The sequence below is a fragment of the Dysidea avara genome, chromosome 4 (assembly GCF_963678975.1).
Source record: "Dysidea avara chromosome 4, odDysAvar1.4, whole genome shotgun sequence".
Taxonomy (NCBI): Eukaryota; Metazoa; Porifera; class Demospongiae; order Dictyoceratida; family Dysideidae; genus Dysidea; species Dysidea avara.
Genome location: NC_089275.1, coordinates 49,571,837 through 49,586,862, shown reverse-complemented (window position 1 = coordinate 49,586,862; position 15,026 = coordinate 49,571,837). Strand labels below are relative to the sequence as shown.

The 15,026-nt window shown below is 38.7% G+C and overlaps 2 protein-coding genes across 2 annotated transcripts; both read left to right on the top strand.

Moving 5' to 3' along the window:
- Positions 1-524: 524 nt before the first annotated feature.
- LOC136252638 (very-long-chain 3-oxoacyl-CoA reductase-like) lies at positions 525-5,740 on the top strand. Its single transcript, XM_066045160.1, has 9 exons — positions 525-752; positions 805-851; positions 1,565-1,640; positions 1,919-2,130; positions 2,185-2,219; positions 3,411-3,492; positions 3,547-3,612; positions 3,663-3,812; positions 5,552-5,740. Exons 1-9 carry the CDS (start codon positions 572-574, stop codon positions 5,657-5,659), a joined length of 957 nt encoding a protein of 318 aa, XP_065901232.1. The 5' UTR covers positions 525-571; the 3' UTR covers positions 5,660-5,740.
- A 1,042-nt stretch (positions 5,741-6,782) lies between these two features.
- On the top strand, positions 6,783-14,173 carry LOC136253951 (very-long-chain 3-oxoacyl-CoA reductase-like). The gene is made up of 9 exons (XM_066046608.1): positions 6,783-7,058; positions 7,108-7,154; positions 9,796-9,871; positions 11,523-11,734; positions 11,789-11,823; positions 12,658-12,739; positions 12,794-12,859; positions 12,914-13,063; positions 13,992-14,173. Exons 1-9 carry the CDS (start codon positions 6,869-6,871, stop codon positions 14,097-14,099), a joined length of 966 nt encoding a protein of 321 aa, XP_065902680.1. The 5' UTR covers positions 6,783-6,868; the 3' UTR covers positions 14,100-14,173.
- The last annotated feature ends 853 nt before the right edge of the window (positions 14,174-15,026 follow it).

The following is a 15,026-nucleotide window of genomic DNA, read 5'->3' as shown; positions in this document are numbered from 1 at the left end:
AAAAATGCTCTGAAATTCAAACCTGGGAGGTCTGATTTTTAAAATTTTCTCCAACTACAGTTTTACAAACTGTATGTCCATCGTTCATCCAGCTATATGCTGAATAAGGTTATGCAAATGAATATAACTTGTGTTCTAGAATTTCCCCGTAGCTCATAGTAGAATAAACACTGTTGTGCACTAAAACTTCTTGCCCCCCCTTGGCCCCCCCTGACAGTGTCTCCTAGATCCGCCTATGCCATGTAGCCACATGATCCATTTACAACAACTCTTTGTATTCTCTGCGTTAACCAAGACTTTCACTTTCATTAGGAGTTTGCTTGCAATGTGTAGGCTGCACCGTTGCTGTAGCCACACCCCTTCAACCCAGGAGTCCATGTAGTCTGGCACGGCCCCCCGTTCGATTATAGATTGATGCAGGACGTATAAGTACACTTGCAAACCTATAACCAGTCTATCATAGACACGTTTCTTGCACAGTGGGAGAGCTGAGGCGGGCGGCGCCAGACTACAAATTGCGTATAAAGTGAAAAGGTCGAGGTCACACGTGAGTAATCTGGGAGGATCAAGGATGGAGTGGCTGTGGCAACACTTCGCAGAATGTCCCATCACAAGGAACATCATCTTGTTAGTGGGAGTGTTGTATTTGTTGAGGTTGATGGTATGGTTATTACTATCATTATGGAGTGGTACTAAAGCGTTCTTCCTCGCTGGACTATTCAAAGTTGACCTCAAATCCTATGGCTGGGCTGGTGAGTACATAATAGCCGCCAATATTACCTGATGATGCGCTTATTAATGTAGTTGTGACTGGCGCTTCTGATGGCATTGGAAAGGAATATGCCATACAAGTGAGTAAAGTGGTTTATTTTTGTATACTTCGTTTCTTATTTCTTTCCTTGCCATACGCACAGTGGTTCCTTGTGACCACCTGCTGTCTGAGGACTCACATGCTTATACATATTTTTTGTTGCTTGCACATATTTTCATCATTAATGATGGTTCTTGCACATGGTACCAACCCCAGCAAATTGTATGCACAGTGTCTCACGTGACCCGACTGCTTTTTGTCAGGAAGTGTCTTGGAATTAAAGCCTGTTAAGGGAAAAAGAGTCTTATAATTAGCATTGAACTCTGTCTAATTTAGCTATCATGATCATTTCATAGCAGTCTCCAGATACTAAGGGTCACTAAGTTTGCAACGTGATACTTGAATGTCTCCAGAGATGGCTCAGATTGGAAATATTATTAGTTTCCATACCTTAAAGCTTGAAGAAAGAAAAGTTTGTACAAACTATGTGTATGGCTTAAATAACATACTGTGTGATACAAAATTATAGCGAGATAAAAATTTGGCAATTCAACTGGAGATAGAATTTGGCAGATAATATTTTGGCGAATGTTTGTGTCATACTGCATTCTCTCTATTTAGTTGGCTAAAAATTGGACAAGACTATTTTGCCAAATTCAAATCATTTCACCAAACTTTTCTCCTGCCAAAATTTTATATCGTGTGGTACTTGCATTCTAAATTCTGTTACATTTACTGCAAATGTTTTTTTAGCTCGCAAAACGTGGAGTTAATGTTGTGTTGGTGGCCAGGTCAGTTGAGAAATTGAGAGCAGTAGAGAAGGAAATTTGTGAGTGTGGTGTCTATGTGTGTTTGTGTGTATGTGTGCGTGTCTGCTATTTTATTGGGTACCTGGGATGCAAACTATCCATAGTGGGTGAAGGACTGATTGAGACTTTGGTCACCTTCACCTGTGAGACATGGTACTACCTCCTGTGGAGTACTGGAGAATTTGCCTGTGCTGACTCTTAGTACCTGAGTAGTATACAGGAGTCATTTATATGGCTGCCAAAGGCTTTGTATATGTGTGTTTATGCTGATAATCATATCCCATTTCCATGGTTACAGTGGACCAGTCCAATGTAGCAGTGAGGATAGTAATTGCCGACTTCAGCAGAACTGACATCTATGATGGAATTAATTCACAGCTGTCAGGAACGGAGATTGGAATTCTGATCAACAATGTCGGCGTCAGTCTGGAACACCCTGACTACTTCCTCAGCGTGTCTGAGGAGAGGTTGTGGCAACTAATCAATGTCAATATGTCTTCAACTGTGATGGTGGGTGTGGCTCAGCATCTGTGCCTTGATTGGATGTATTCATTTTAATCTTAGATGACCAAGATGGTGATGCCAGGCATGGTGGAGAGGTGAGGGAGTATTTAACACTTACTATATGTGACCTATTGAGCAAAAACCAGATGGAGACGTACAGGGAACACACTATACCTTAATAATGATTAGCCAGTTCATGGTGAACAGATCAAGCCAAGCCCCTAATTTGTTTCAGTTGTGATTGATTAAATATGCAGTTTGTTTGATAACAAAAAATGGAATCTGAGGAATGCAACCAGTTTTTGCTCAGCCTGTCACATATAAGATGTGGTATAATGAGATCTGATATAGTGTTCAAAAGATGTGTGTGTGTGTGTAGTGTGTGTGTGTGTGTGTGTGTGTGTGTGTGTGTGTGTGTGTGTGTGTGTGTAGCCAAGTGGCTAAAGAATTGGCCTGCTAACCAAAGGTTTCAGGTTTGATGCGCGGCTATGTCAATTTGGTGCTGTTGTTGTTTCCTTGAGCAAGAAACTTTACTCACATTGCTCCAGTGTACCCAGCTGTATATTGGGGACCTGGTGGCCTGGTGTCATCTAGAGAAGCAACCCACCCAGCTGTAACATCAATGGGTACCTGGTGTTAACTGGGAAAAAGGAAATGCCAGCTGTCCTTGTCTGGGGTCATTGTGGAACTTGGGGTTCTGCAACGTCTCTCTCCGTGAGATATGGACAGTCCTCCTGTGGTTTACTAGCTCTACCCCTGGAGGATTTGTCTCAAGTGCCTGAGTGGTGCACAGGAATCCCAGTGCTGGTTCACTGGACGGCAATAGCTGTGTTTCATATGGCAGCCGTAGGCTTTGCTTTTGCTATTGTGTGTGTGTGTGTGAAGGGGACAGTTATGGTTCTATTCAAGCTTTAACATATCTGTGTTCTCTTCAATTATCCTAATACACTTAATATAATGAAACATCTTTCCTGCGATGATTTAACCTCCATCCTAGTGTTGTTCAGATAATTGCGGCTCTACTGCTGCTACAATCCTCACATCCCAATGTGTTAGATCAAGAACCCAAATAAGGCATGCACTATCTCACAACAACACAGTTAAGTAGTTACTTGTGTAATGCGCTAGTCCCAATAGTGTATTGGTTTCTTCTGTGGTTCACAACCAATAGGCTTACTCCTTGACTACATACATACCAGTGAATGTATAACTTGTGTTGATGAAATAGTTTGGTTTGGAATGTTATATACAAACCTTTTTCATTTCCATGGTAATCTATGATGTAGGAAGAAAGGTATTATAGTCAATGTGTCGTCAGCTTCTGCTCTCAATCCAAGTCCTTTGTTGGGTGTGTACGCTGCTACCAAGGTAACGAGGGGTTGTATGATGTAACAGTTGTCATCATCACATTTCATTGGTCAGATTTTCATGGACTACTTCAGTTCGGCTCTTCGTTATGAGTACTCTGATAAAGGAATAATAGTACAGGTGGGGGATCATGCGAGCTGTATGGGGTGACATGGTTTCCTTCACTGTAGAGTGTCCTGCCATTTTTTGTTGCAACCAAACTGTCAGGAATCCGGCGATCTTCTTTCACCGCACCCAACCCTAAAAAGTATGTATGTGATGCCCTGGCAACCATTGGAGTGCAGAGTAAAACATTTGGTACTTTATCACATGCTCTACAGGTGAGTGTATTGTATAATGTAGTGTGTACAGCAATGTAACTGCCTGTTGCATAGTTTGAAATGTCTTTTTATTGTCTCTACAGTATCCAAGGAAAGTTTTAGCTTAGGCTAACATAATAAGATTTCTTGTTTTCCGTCACCTTGAGAACAACCAGGTAGTGAGGGCAGCAATTATTAATAACTAAAATTTCATTATTTTGATGAGCCTTCAAAATGACAATGCACTGTCCACCAGCCAACTTGTTTCAATCAACAGGATAGATGTTTCAAGTATTGGACTTTTCATATGTGTCACAGACAACAACAAAACACTCTCCAAGAAATTTAGTAGTAAAGTAACACTTTTAGAGGAGTAGTAAAATGTCTCCCAGTAAATAGATAATGGCTGTAGTAAAATAATTGAGTGTTATACTAGAGTTGCTGATTGCTCTATTAGAGTATCTCGATCTTGACTGCTCTATTAAAGAATCTTGATCTTGACTGCTCTATTAAAGAATCTTGATCTTGACTGCTCTATTAAAGAATCTTGATCTTGACTGCTCTATTAAAGAATCTTGATCTTTAACACAAAACTATTTCTAAATTACCAATGTGGTAGGTAAAGTGGCATGTGGGTGGGTGACATGAAACAAAATGTTGGCCTTATAATGGTGAGTAGTTTTAGTCAAAAGGCAGTTAGCTATAGTGGTGTTTTGCTGAGATGGGTCACATACAGTATCTGGATGAATAAAAACTTTAAATTTTACCTCCCAAGAATATTATGTACAATGATAAAATGACGGTGTAGTTGATTTTATGACTTCGAAGGTCCAAGCCTGTAGCATGCTAGTACAGAAGCACCACAAATGGCTTGAGGATTTATTTAACTCCACATTTTCCCTGTCTCTGGCTCTGTCTACAGTTTGGGTGTTGCAAATATCTTAGCTGCTGTAGCAGTTTATTTTTGTGTCTTTAAGGTGGAGAAGGCTTGGAATATGGTAAGATCACCAGTTGAGGTAAATGATTCAGTCCCAGCATAGATACAGTAACGCTTACCGGGATTGGAAACAGAAGTGGGTGCACGTGGGATTTGTGTTTCACTTACTTTTGGTACATCTTACTACAAAGCAGAGCAGTTTCACTGGATAAAGTAGGCTCTACTTATTAGTCATGGCCATGAGACATGCACTCAGCATATAAATTAGTTTAAATACTCACAGGTGAAAAAGATACAAGCCCATTTTTCATCGAGTCCAACCTGCGCTTTCAACTGACACGGTTACAAAAACGAAATTCACAACCAGCAGAAACGTTTTACCTCAGTATATTGCAGTCTAATGGCTCCATTAGTGTGTAATACAACCTCGTAGTGAAGTAGTTGAAGTGAAATGTGTACAGAAAGTGAGTTATCTGTACCAACGCAGTAAGGCCAAACGCGGATAACATCAAAGGCTATGACGTAACATTGAGGATTTTGTATACAAATAATGACGTAGATGCTTCTGTTACCAATCCCAGTAAGTGTTAACTGTGTCTGGTCCCAACTGATAGTTTATCACATTGTGGGTGTTGACTACTCTATTAGAGTGTTTGACCATCCTGTTAGAGTACGTTAGTAGTACATCTGTGTAGTTCAGAGTATTGCTTAGCTCCCTCTGTTTCATCATCACCTATATGTACTAAGTTGATTTTAAATGGAGTCTAAATACTGCAGTGTTTACTTGTGTTAGTTGTTAACCCAGTGGTATATTACCTCACAGGCAGTACCATTCTCCATACTACCAGACTGGTTGATAACAAAGGTCACCTTCAGATTGTTGAGTAATGTGAGGAGGGCAGCAATTAGGAGGAAGCAGAAGAAGCAATAGTGACTGATGACTAGTGTTAGGTTGTGTGTAATGTTATAATAATTATTATCTGTGTGATATTAAGATATAACAACATGCTAACATAGTAATCATAATGAGTCGGTACCTATAGCCCATGTCAACACTGACAGTACAATTGATACAGTACAATTGATACACTACAATTGATACAGTACAATTGATATACTGCAGACATATAAAGCTTGTGCTGTGTTCTTGCAACCTAATATGAGTGGCATTCTGTCTTGTCCATAATGTGCAGTTTCCAGCTTTGCTTGTTTAGATTTGAGTTTATCTCTTGGTATGTCAAGGATTTTTCCAATGAGGTTTCCGGGTCTGGTAGTGAGTTATGGGTGCTGGGGTGTAGCTGACAGATTTTGAATATTAGGATGTTGGAAATTTATGATTTCATGGGTAGCACTGCTTGGTTCCTGGTAAAAAATGTCAATCATGCTTTTATATCATTGGTCAGCTATTGTAGTGATCTAAAAATGCATATCTAAATTCTGCAATTTAAGTGATATTGATAGGTGCTAGCTAACTTATTCAATATTATCCATTTAAAATTGCATTCTGTTATGAACGTTCTATTAGAGTAGTTAGACTACTGTATACATCATGTCTGACTGCTCTATTAGAGTATCTCGATCTTTATAAAGGGCATACCCTTTCTCCCACACTGATTTTAAAGTTTCCCAAAGGGGGGAGGTCAAAAGGGGCTCCTGACCCCCCTCCAAAATTCTTTATTAAGATCGAGATACTCTAATAGAGCAGTCATTCTAATAAACTTTATCAGTGATAAATACGTCGTGAGGTGGGCAGTTATTTTCAGCTGGCTCAGTGTGACTTTTTGGTCTTACCTTACCAAACCAGACAATGTAGTGTCTCAGAGTTCATTTTGACCCCCCACCCCACCCCCTTTCCATAAGTCTGGATCCGCCCCTGTTTCCTATTACACTGTAGCTGCCCTAGCTGCTCCCATTTATTCTGTACATTTGTGCTGCAGTCAGTTAAACTAGTTTGGCATTCCTATACAAGTAATTTTCAGAGGGGGTTTCAGCGGAACTGATTTTTATTTTTTGCGGTATAAATAGAACCCGGTTCTGATCAGGGGGCGGATCCAGGTACTTTACCTGATAACCGGAAATGTGAACCTTGGATTAAAATACAATATCCGGCCTGTGTTGTAATTGAGTCGATTCTGCATCTATGATAATGCTGCAGTTATTGGTGTGGTTGTACGAGTCCCCGACGATACGGAACATCGTGTTTCTAGTGGGAGTGTTCTATTTGTTGAGGTTCATGATATGGTTATTACTATCATTATGGAGTGGTACTAAAGCGTTCTTCCTCGCTGGACTATTTCGTGTAGTTGACCTCAAATCCTATGGCTGGGCTGGTGAGTAGCCACTAGTAATATTACAGCTGATGATACGCGCTTATTATAGTTGTGACTGGCGCTTCTGATGGCATTGGAAAGGAATATGCTATACAAGTGAGTCTGGCAGGTAGTCTGACCGGTAATTGAGGTGGTTATAATTAACCTCAAACCTTACAAACTCAACCATAAATAAATTTCAGTGATGTAATACTACCCAGCCAATATTATGATGTTGCAACATGGTTCCAGTCAGCAAGCTTAGGACCTACACTACTAATGTACAGAGGTGTAAGAAGGTGCCGGTCACAAAGTTGTTGGCTCAAACTTAGACACCATTACATAGAGGCATGTTCAAGCTTGCAGTGATTACAGCGGTGTGCAAAGCTTGCTCCTTTTAGAGGAATCTGGTACCCACGCACTGAAAATTTTGGAAACTCCATGATAAGTACTGTGAGATTAAATCTGGTGACACCACACAAAGTAATTTTTTGAGGGGCTCTGTTGCCTCTCATCTTAAAGTTGGGGAAACTCTAGCCCCTTCTTATGCCACCTGTATACTTACTAGGTACTACACTCATTTTTGTCTTTTGCCATATATGGTTGGGTGAATACCAATCGTAAGTCGTTTCATCATTACTGACAGTACTATGAATAATAATTCCATTATGAATACATACTATTCATGATTCAATAGCAGATCACTGTCTGTTTTCCATTCAAATGACAATACAGCCTGGCAGGCAAGACTGTTTATGGGCAGATACTCTTATATGGCTAGTCAGGGGTGGAGAAATGGGGGGGAGGAGGCAGAGGGCCCTTCACTTAAAAAGTGGAGGTTTTCCAATGTCCAGTTGCTAAAGTAAAGCAATTGCTATACTCATTAGTCAACTTATGGCTTTGCCTTGGGGATTTGTGTTAAAAGGTTATGCAAGAATGGAATACTGCATGAATTAGTACTGGGAGTGCACAAGATCGAGATACTCTAATAGCAATTTACTCTTGCTAGTCACCTAACTACTCTAATAGAGCATTCAGCAGAATCATATAAATTGATTCCGCTAATGCAATTAATTCAATCTGTCTCCATTAACACATATATTTATACTTACATCCCAGTGCGTGGGAGTATCAAAGCGCCACGCTGGGTTATAACTACCATACAGCTAGACAGAGCGGCGCTGCTACTGTACGATATATTAGTTATCACCCGGTGATAACTAACATATCACCCTGTTGTGGAGCCACTCAGTCTCTTTCGTGACATCATAATAACCGCGAATGGCATTGTTTACCAATGGAACAAAGAGCCAAATAAGGAAATATTGATACAAAACACACCAATACAGCACTTAAAACTAGCTAAATCTTACAAGAAAACTGTTAATCCTTTACACAATAACACTACAAGTTACCAATACGATAGTTTAACAATGTCAAGAATAGTCCGTGACGATTTTCGCTCCAGCAATCACTCCCAACGGTCACTATGGTGAAGAACTAACTTCCTCTAGCTTTATCGTTCTATCTCGGACTATGGTAGCCACTTGTTGGTCTTTATTTTTCTCTTGCACACCACGCGACACCACCATACTAACTTCTGACGAAGGCGAATCGTACCTGGAACCGCTGCTTCATAACACCGCCCTTCGCTACAGTTTGTAGGCAGTATGTAAGGTCTCTCTTGTAGCTACGAAGTAGAATCTCCACACAATTCAGACGAAATCTTGAGCACAGTGACAGGAACTTAAACCGGAACTTAATTTACTATCCGTAAACTTCTGCGCACTCCCGCGCACTGGGATATAAAATAGTTATATCCCATATACTCGGATGATATCACCCTCGTACCGGGATATAACTATAACATAATCAAGAGAATGAGTCAGAAATGCCTTCATTTACTGATGTATCTAGTATCTTACACCACTGTAATGATATTCATTACCATGATAATTATTATAGGAGTATACAAGTACACGTGTACAAACACTCTCATATTGATTCTCAAAGCATTCAAATTTTAAAATTTTCCTTTGGGGGGCATGCCCCAGCCTCTCTAGTGTTGGCATGCTTTGCATGCTAGTGTGCTCACACACTTTGCACACTAAAGTACAGTTAATGATTTTAAAATACTTTGTAACTTACAGCCACCCCACATGACTTGCCCCTCACTGTTTTCTCTGCCTTTGTGGCTAGTAAAAGAATAACAGACTTGGCCGGATAATGGCTGTTTCTAAATATTGCATTCCATGTGATTATCCATAGCTAGTCATGTATAGAGAAGTAGGGAATTAGGCCAGATTAGTTAATAGTATCTCCACGTTGCTGTTTTCTCTAATGCATTAATTGCCATTGTATAGTTATAATGTTAGTAACTAGCTGGACATATGAAATCTCTAGTTCAGCCTGCCCACGTTGCTATCGGTGAATGAGACAATAATATAGTTAATGTGGCCCACTAGTTCCTTACTGGCCAGATATTAGTGTACAATAGACCAGTCATGTAGTTCATTAAAGAAATATTCTCAAACTCTGTTAATGCAAAGAATTGTACCAGATTTGTTATTTACTGCAATGATATAGAGTTCAGTTAAATTCAAGCCTCCTAATTTTATTGATTACCAATTAATGATGAATGCTCAGTGTCATTTGAAAGCCCTACTCATTGAAATAGCAGCTAGGGCATGCAAGTGTGAAATACTTGGAAGGAAATAGCAGACTGGATATTACATGGTATTGTATTTGTTTGTTTTAGCTCGCAAAACATGGAGTTAATGTTGTGTTGGTGGCCCGGTCAGTTGAGAAGTTGAGAGCAGTAGAGAAGGAAATTTGTGAGTGTATATAGTACTATAATAGAGATCAGAAAGGTCTAGTGTTTATTTAGGAGGGAAGGGCTGGGGATTAAAGAACCTTGGTCTTTTAAAGGAATAATCAAACAAAGCCACATTTGTGTCTCTTACTATACTGTACCAATTGTTTCCAAACATGTGAGAGCTGTTCATGAGTTTTAACCCTATAAACTGAGATATAGAAACTCTAATAAATTCCATAAGCTACCATTTCATTTTTTCAGCTGCTATGTTGCCTGTTACAATGATAACAACATGTAAAACACACCAGCAGTCATCTTGACCATGGTGTAAAATAAAATTACTTTGTATGGTACTGCCAAAACACAACGTCACACTCGCTCACACGCACAACTTTGCTTGGGATTTTTGAAAATCATTATTAAGGGATGTGGCAATTGTTTCGCTCATGAGACAGCATGGCAGCTGTTTCACTCACAAGAATCACGAGCAAAACAATTGCCACGCCCCTTAATTAGCGATTTTTAAAATCTCGAGCAAGGTTATGCATGCGAGCGAGTGTGACGTTGCACTTGGGCAGTACCATATGTACAAGATACGTAAATCACAGATTAGGGGTGTAGCCAGACTTTTGGTGATGCCAGAGCCTAACTACATGACACTATAGCTAGATAATATAGCCGGGTTATAGGTGTAAGGCACACTAGCATGTACATAAAGCATGCCAATCTAGGGGGTCTAGAGGCATGCCCCTCCCCCAAAAACCTATCTCTTGAAAATTAAACCCTTTCAGATTATAGTGATTTCAGCAGTATAATAATTACTTGAATGTTATATTAGGTAAACAAAAGCTACATGTTGACCAAAATAACCATAGCAGGTCAGAAGCCGACACTGCCCTGCTCATTACATGGACTATAGTAATGAAGACACTACCCTGTTAATTATAGTAATGATGTCAGTCCTTTTGTATTAATCCCTATGTGTGTTGTATAAACTATATGTGGCCAAATTTTGGAAAACCGTTGATATTCCCACAATAGTACTTTTGTAATAAAACGCATTTAAAAACTATGGGTAAAAAATGCAAACTCCAGAAAAAAAAATTATGCAAGTTTTCATTACCTCACTGGTGGGCGAATTAAGCCTCCAATGGATAAATCCTGGGAATCATCGTGTTTGCCTGTTCATAGGGAGTACAAAAATCTTTGTTTCATCTCCATACATGAAAGGATTTCAAAGTTAGAAACATTTGTTTACGTTGTGGTGATGAAAGAATTTACCGACGATCATTTTTCAGTGAACTTGCCTTCCTTCTCGAACACAGAAGCATGCCTGGGGAAAAACTATACCTTGGTGGATGCACAAATGCATGGCGAACACAATGAACAAAGATTCAATTCCGTACGTCGTTGTATCAGTAAGTTATGATGGTTTATGTAAGCACCTGTAGATTCTTTTCTCGATAGCTTCTGTACATATCAATTTATTTGCTCGTCTGGCTGTCTAGTGCTGTATTTCCAACGCTGCTTAACTTAGGAAGCTGAAACTTAGCTAGTCCATTCCTCTGTCCCTGTAGAAAACAAAGAACAAATAAAATACATTTTGAAAATTGTGCGGATATCAACGGTTTTCTAAAATTAGGTCACATAATCCATTTCCATGGTTACAGTAGACCAGTTCAATGTGGAAGTGAGGATTGTGATTGCTGACTTCAGCAAAACTGACATCTATGATGAAATTAGTTCACAATTATCTGGAATGGAGATTGGAATACTCATTAATAATGTTGGCGTTGCTTATGACATGCCAGACTACTTCCTCAACGTGCCAGAAGAGAAGCTATGGCAATTGATCAATGTCAACATGACATCTACTGTGATGGTGGGTTGTGGCTCACCATATGTGATTTGATTGGATGTATTTATTAAATCACAGATGACTAAGATAGTGATGCCTGGTATGGTTGACAGGTGAGACTGTTATTGGTCATAGGCAAATAGAGGGGGCCATTTGAAAAATACATTTTGTGGGGAAAAGTTGTAGTACAAATTGGCATTGTTCATTTTAGCATTTTAAGCACCATTTTCAAGCCTTTAAATTTCAAAACTCTTGCAGTTAACCTCTTGAAATTCACATCCTTACAATAAAGTTTATTTTCTGCCATCATATTTCAGGACTAGAATTGCCACTGTTAATGGTTGCATTTGTCACTTCATCAATGAATGGTAAAGTGATTGTTCTATTGAATGCTTTGGCACTTCTCCACAAGTACAATAAATTAATTGCATTCACATGGTGCTGATGTTTATTACTGGATTTTGTAGCTCTGTTCCAAATAACACAAGATAAGTACCAGCTAACTTCACCATTGAGTATGACCATCAGTACTAACACCTTAAGGCCATGTTACCAGTTGAGTATGGTCACTGTACAATCTGCTATCAATCACCATAACTCCAAGAGATTAGCTAAAACTTCTTTGATTATTTCCTCTAGGCAACAAAGAAGTCATTGAGAGAAAAGTATATTTACACATCAGTTCACATGGTATAATAGGGATCAATCTTTAAAATGATGCTACTGATGAGTAATCATATCTCATTTTTGATATTTCAGGTTTATCACAGTTTTTTTTTTTTGTGGAGTTAGTAATGTTACATATTTCATTAACATCATTAAAAACTTTTTCTAACACTTTTAAATGTTAAACCATTAATTGTTTTGGTCTAGATAACTGCTACTAACATTGAAATGACTTGTAGTAGTCCCCACAGTATAATATTATGATGATTTGTTTACTGTAGAAAGAAGGGTATTGTAGTTAACGTTTCATCAGCTACTGCTCTCAGCCCTATTCCTTTAATGAACATATACTGTGCTACCAAGGTAACAAGGGGTGGTGTGATGTAACACTTGTCATCATCACATTTCATTGGTCAGATTTTCATGGACTACTTCAGTACAGCTCTTCGTTATGAGTACTCTGATAAAGGAATAATAGTACAGGTGGGATCATGTGAGCTGTATGGGGTGATGTCATAATTATACCCTTCACTGTAGAGTGTCATGCCATTCTTTGTTGCCACGAAACTGTCAGGAATCCAACAATCTTCTTTCACAGTACCTGCTCCTAAAAAGTTTGTTTGTGATGCCCTGGCAACAGTCGGGATACAGAACAGAACATTTGGTACTTTATCACATGCTTTACAAGTGAGTATCCATGTGTGCTGAGTGTGTGTGTGTACTATAACTATAATGTACCAGTGTACTATAACTATAGTGTACCAGTGTACTATAACTATAGTGTACCAGTGTACTATAACTATAGTGTACCAGTGTACTGTGTGACATACATATAGTCTGATGAAGGCATGTAACCTGCAAGCATCAATGATAGTTAAACATTATGAAGTAGTAAACAATAGTGTTGAGACTAGTTTGGGTCATCCGAGTCAACTGGATCACATTTTGTCCAGTTTATAGATTATCTGGGTCTGATATGGATCGGATCGTGTAATTGATTAGATGGTGTGGAAGCATGTTAATGCATCATAGTCTAGTCCTGCTGCAGCCAAGCTCTTTTTTGAAGCCATGCCCATTATGAGTAGTATTACAATATACATGAACCCATCCCATTACTATCTGCAGGCTTACATGGAACTAATTGACAGTTATTGTACGAGCCAATCTGCATTCTTGTGGTGGACCAGATTTTTGTGATCCACACCCACTTTATTATTGGAATGTGTGTGATACTGTTTGTAAGCATGCGTGGAGCTACCAGTAAGGTGAGTTGAAATTTACTGGTATGTACAAAGCTGGTTAAAATTATGCGCTGAGGCTAATAGGGTGGTAGAGTAGTGAGACGTATAGATTGAGAGGTAAGAGATTTAATCCCTGCTAATGGTAACTTTTACATTTCTTTTATACAAACATGTAAATGTGCTGACTGTTTTATTAGAGTATATCAGATGTTAAGTGGCTTTTGCTTTCAGTTATACTCCTAAGAATGTATCATTCTGACTTAGTCTCCTCCTGAATTTGTACACTGGTGCATTCTAAGCATAATTTAAGTTACTGTTTACTTGTAATGTGTATGTAGTTATTCTGGTGATTGTGATGTCATATTATCTCACAGGTAATACCATTCTCCATACTACCAGACTGGTTAATAGCAAAGATCACACTCAGAGTACTGAGTAATTTAAGAATGGCAGTGATCAGGATGAAGCAGAAGATGCAATAGTGACTTATAGGACAATTATTGTGTGTTTATGATGCAATATGAATTGTTAACAAGATTAGCTAGTGTAGCCTAAATGTTTTGAGGGGCAAGATTTTAGAAGTTGAGTAATGTAGCTAAAATTTTTTTTGTGGATTTGTAAACAATCCAAAATAATTAGACTAGATGGTTGTGAAGTTTTAAAAACTGTTTAAAGGCTCTAAATTCTTTAAACAATAGCAACACTGTTTGCTATTAAATCACCAACTAATCGGTTCAACATCAATAACTACATCACTTTCAACTCTACCAATACTAGATCAGGCTCCAGCAACAAACTCTTGTTACCTCAACATATTAAAGACAAACAAGACACTATATCATCCCTTACATTTTTATCCTGCCCACACCATCAACAACATCTTATCAACAATCATTTTACTCAAGATCAATCAAAGGATGGAATGAACTGCCATTATAGAGATGACAAACTATGATGAGTTTACAACTAACTTGATATCACACTTCACAAACAATCAGCACTAGTTGTGATTCCCTTTTCTTTTTTTTTCCTGGGCACACCAGCTGTGCTGACTGCCTAGTAATCAAAAATAAATAAATCTTAACAACATATCGTGACATTCTTATTTTCATCGTTTACCATCCCTGTGGAATGCCATACCAATTCTAGACCTAAACATGTCAGTGAGTTTGTTTGCTGAAATCTAAACTGAAATCATATCTGTGGGACCATTTCTTGATGAGAACAACATGCAACTGCACTCTACATTACTTGTGTCCATGCTCCAGAAGTCACCAAACTAAACCTCCAACTACCAATTTTAATCACTTATAATCTTAACTATGTAATTACTTAAGTAGTTAGTATTAATTGTTGGTTGCTACCAACAGACCTTTGGTGTTTTTTTACACCATAAAGCTTAAATAAAA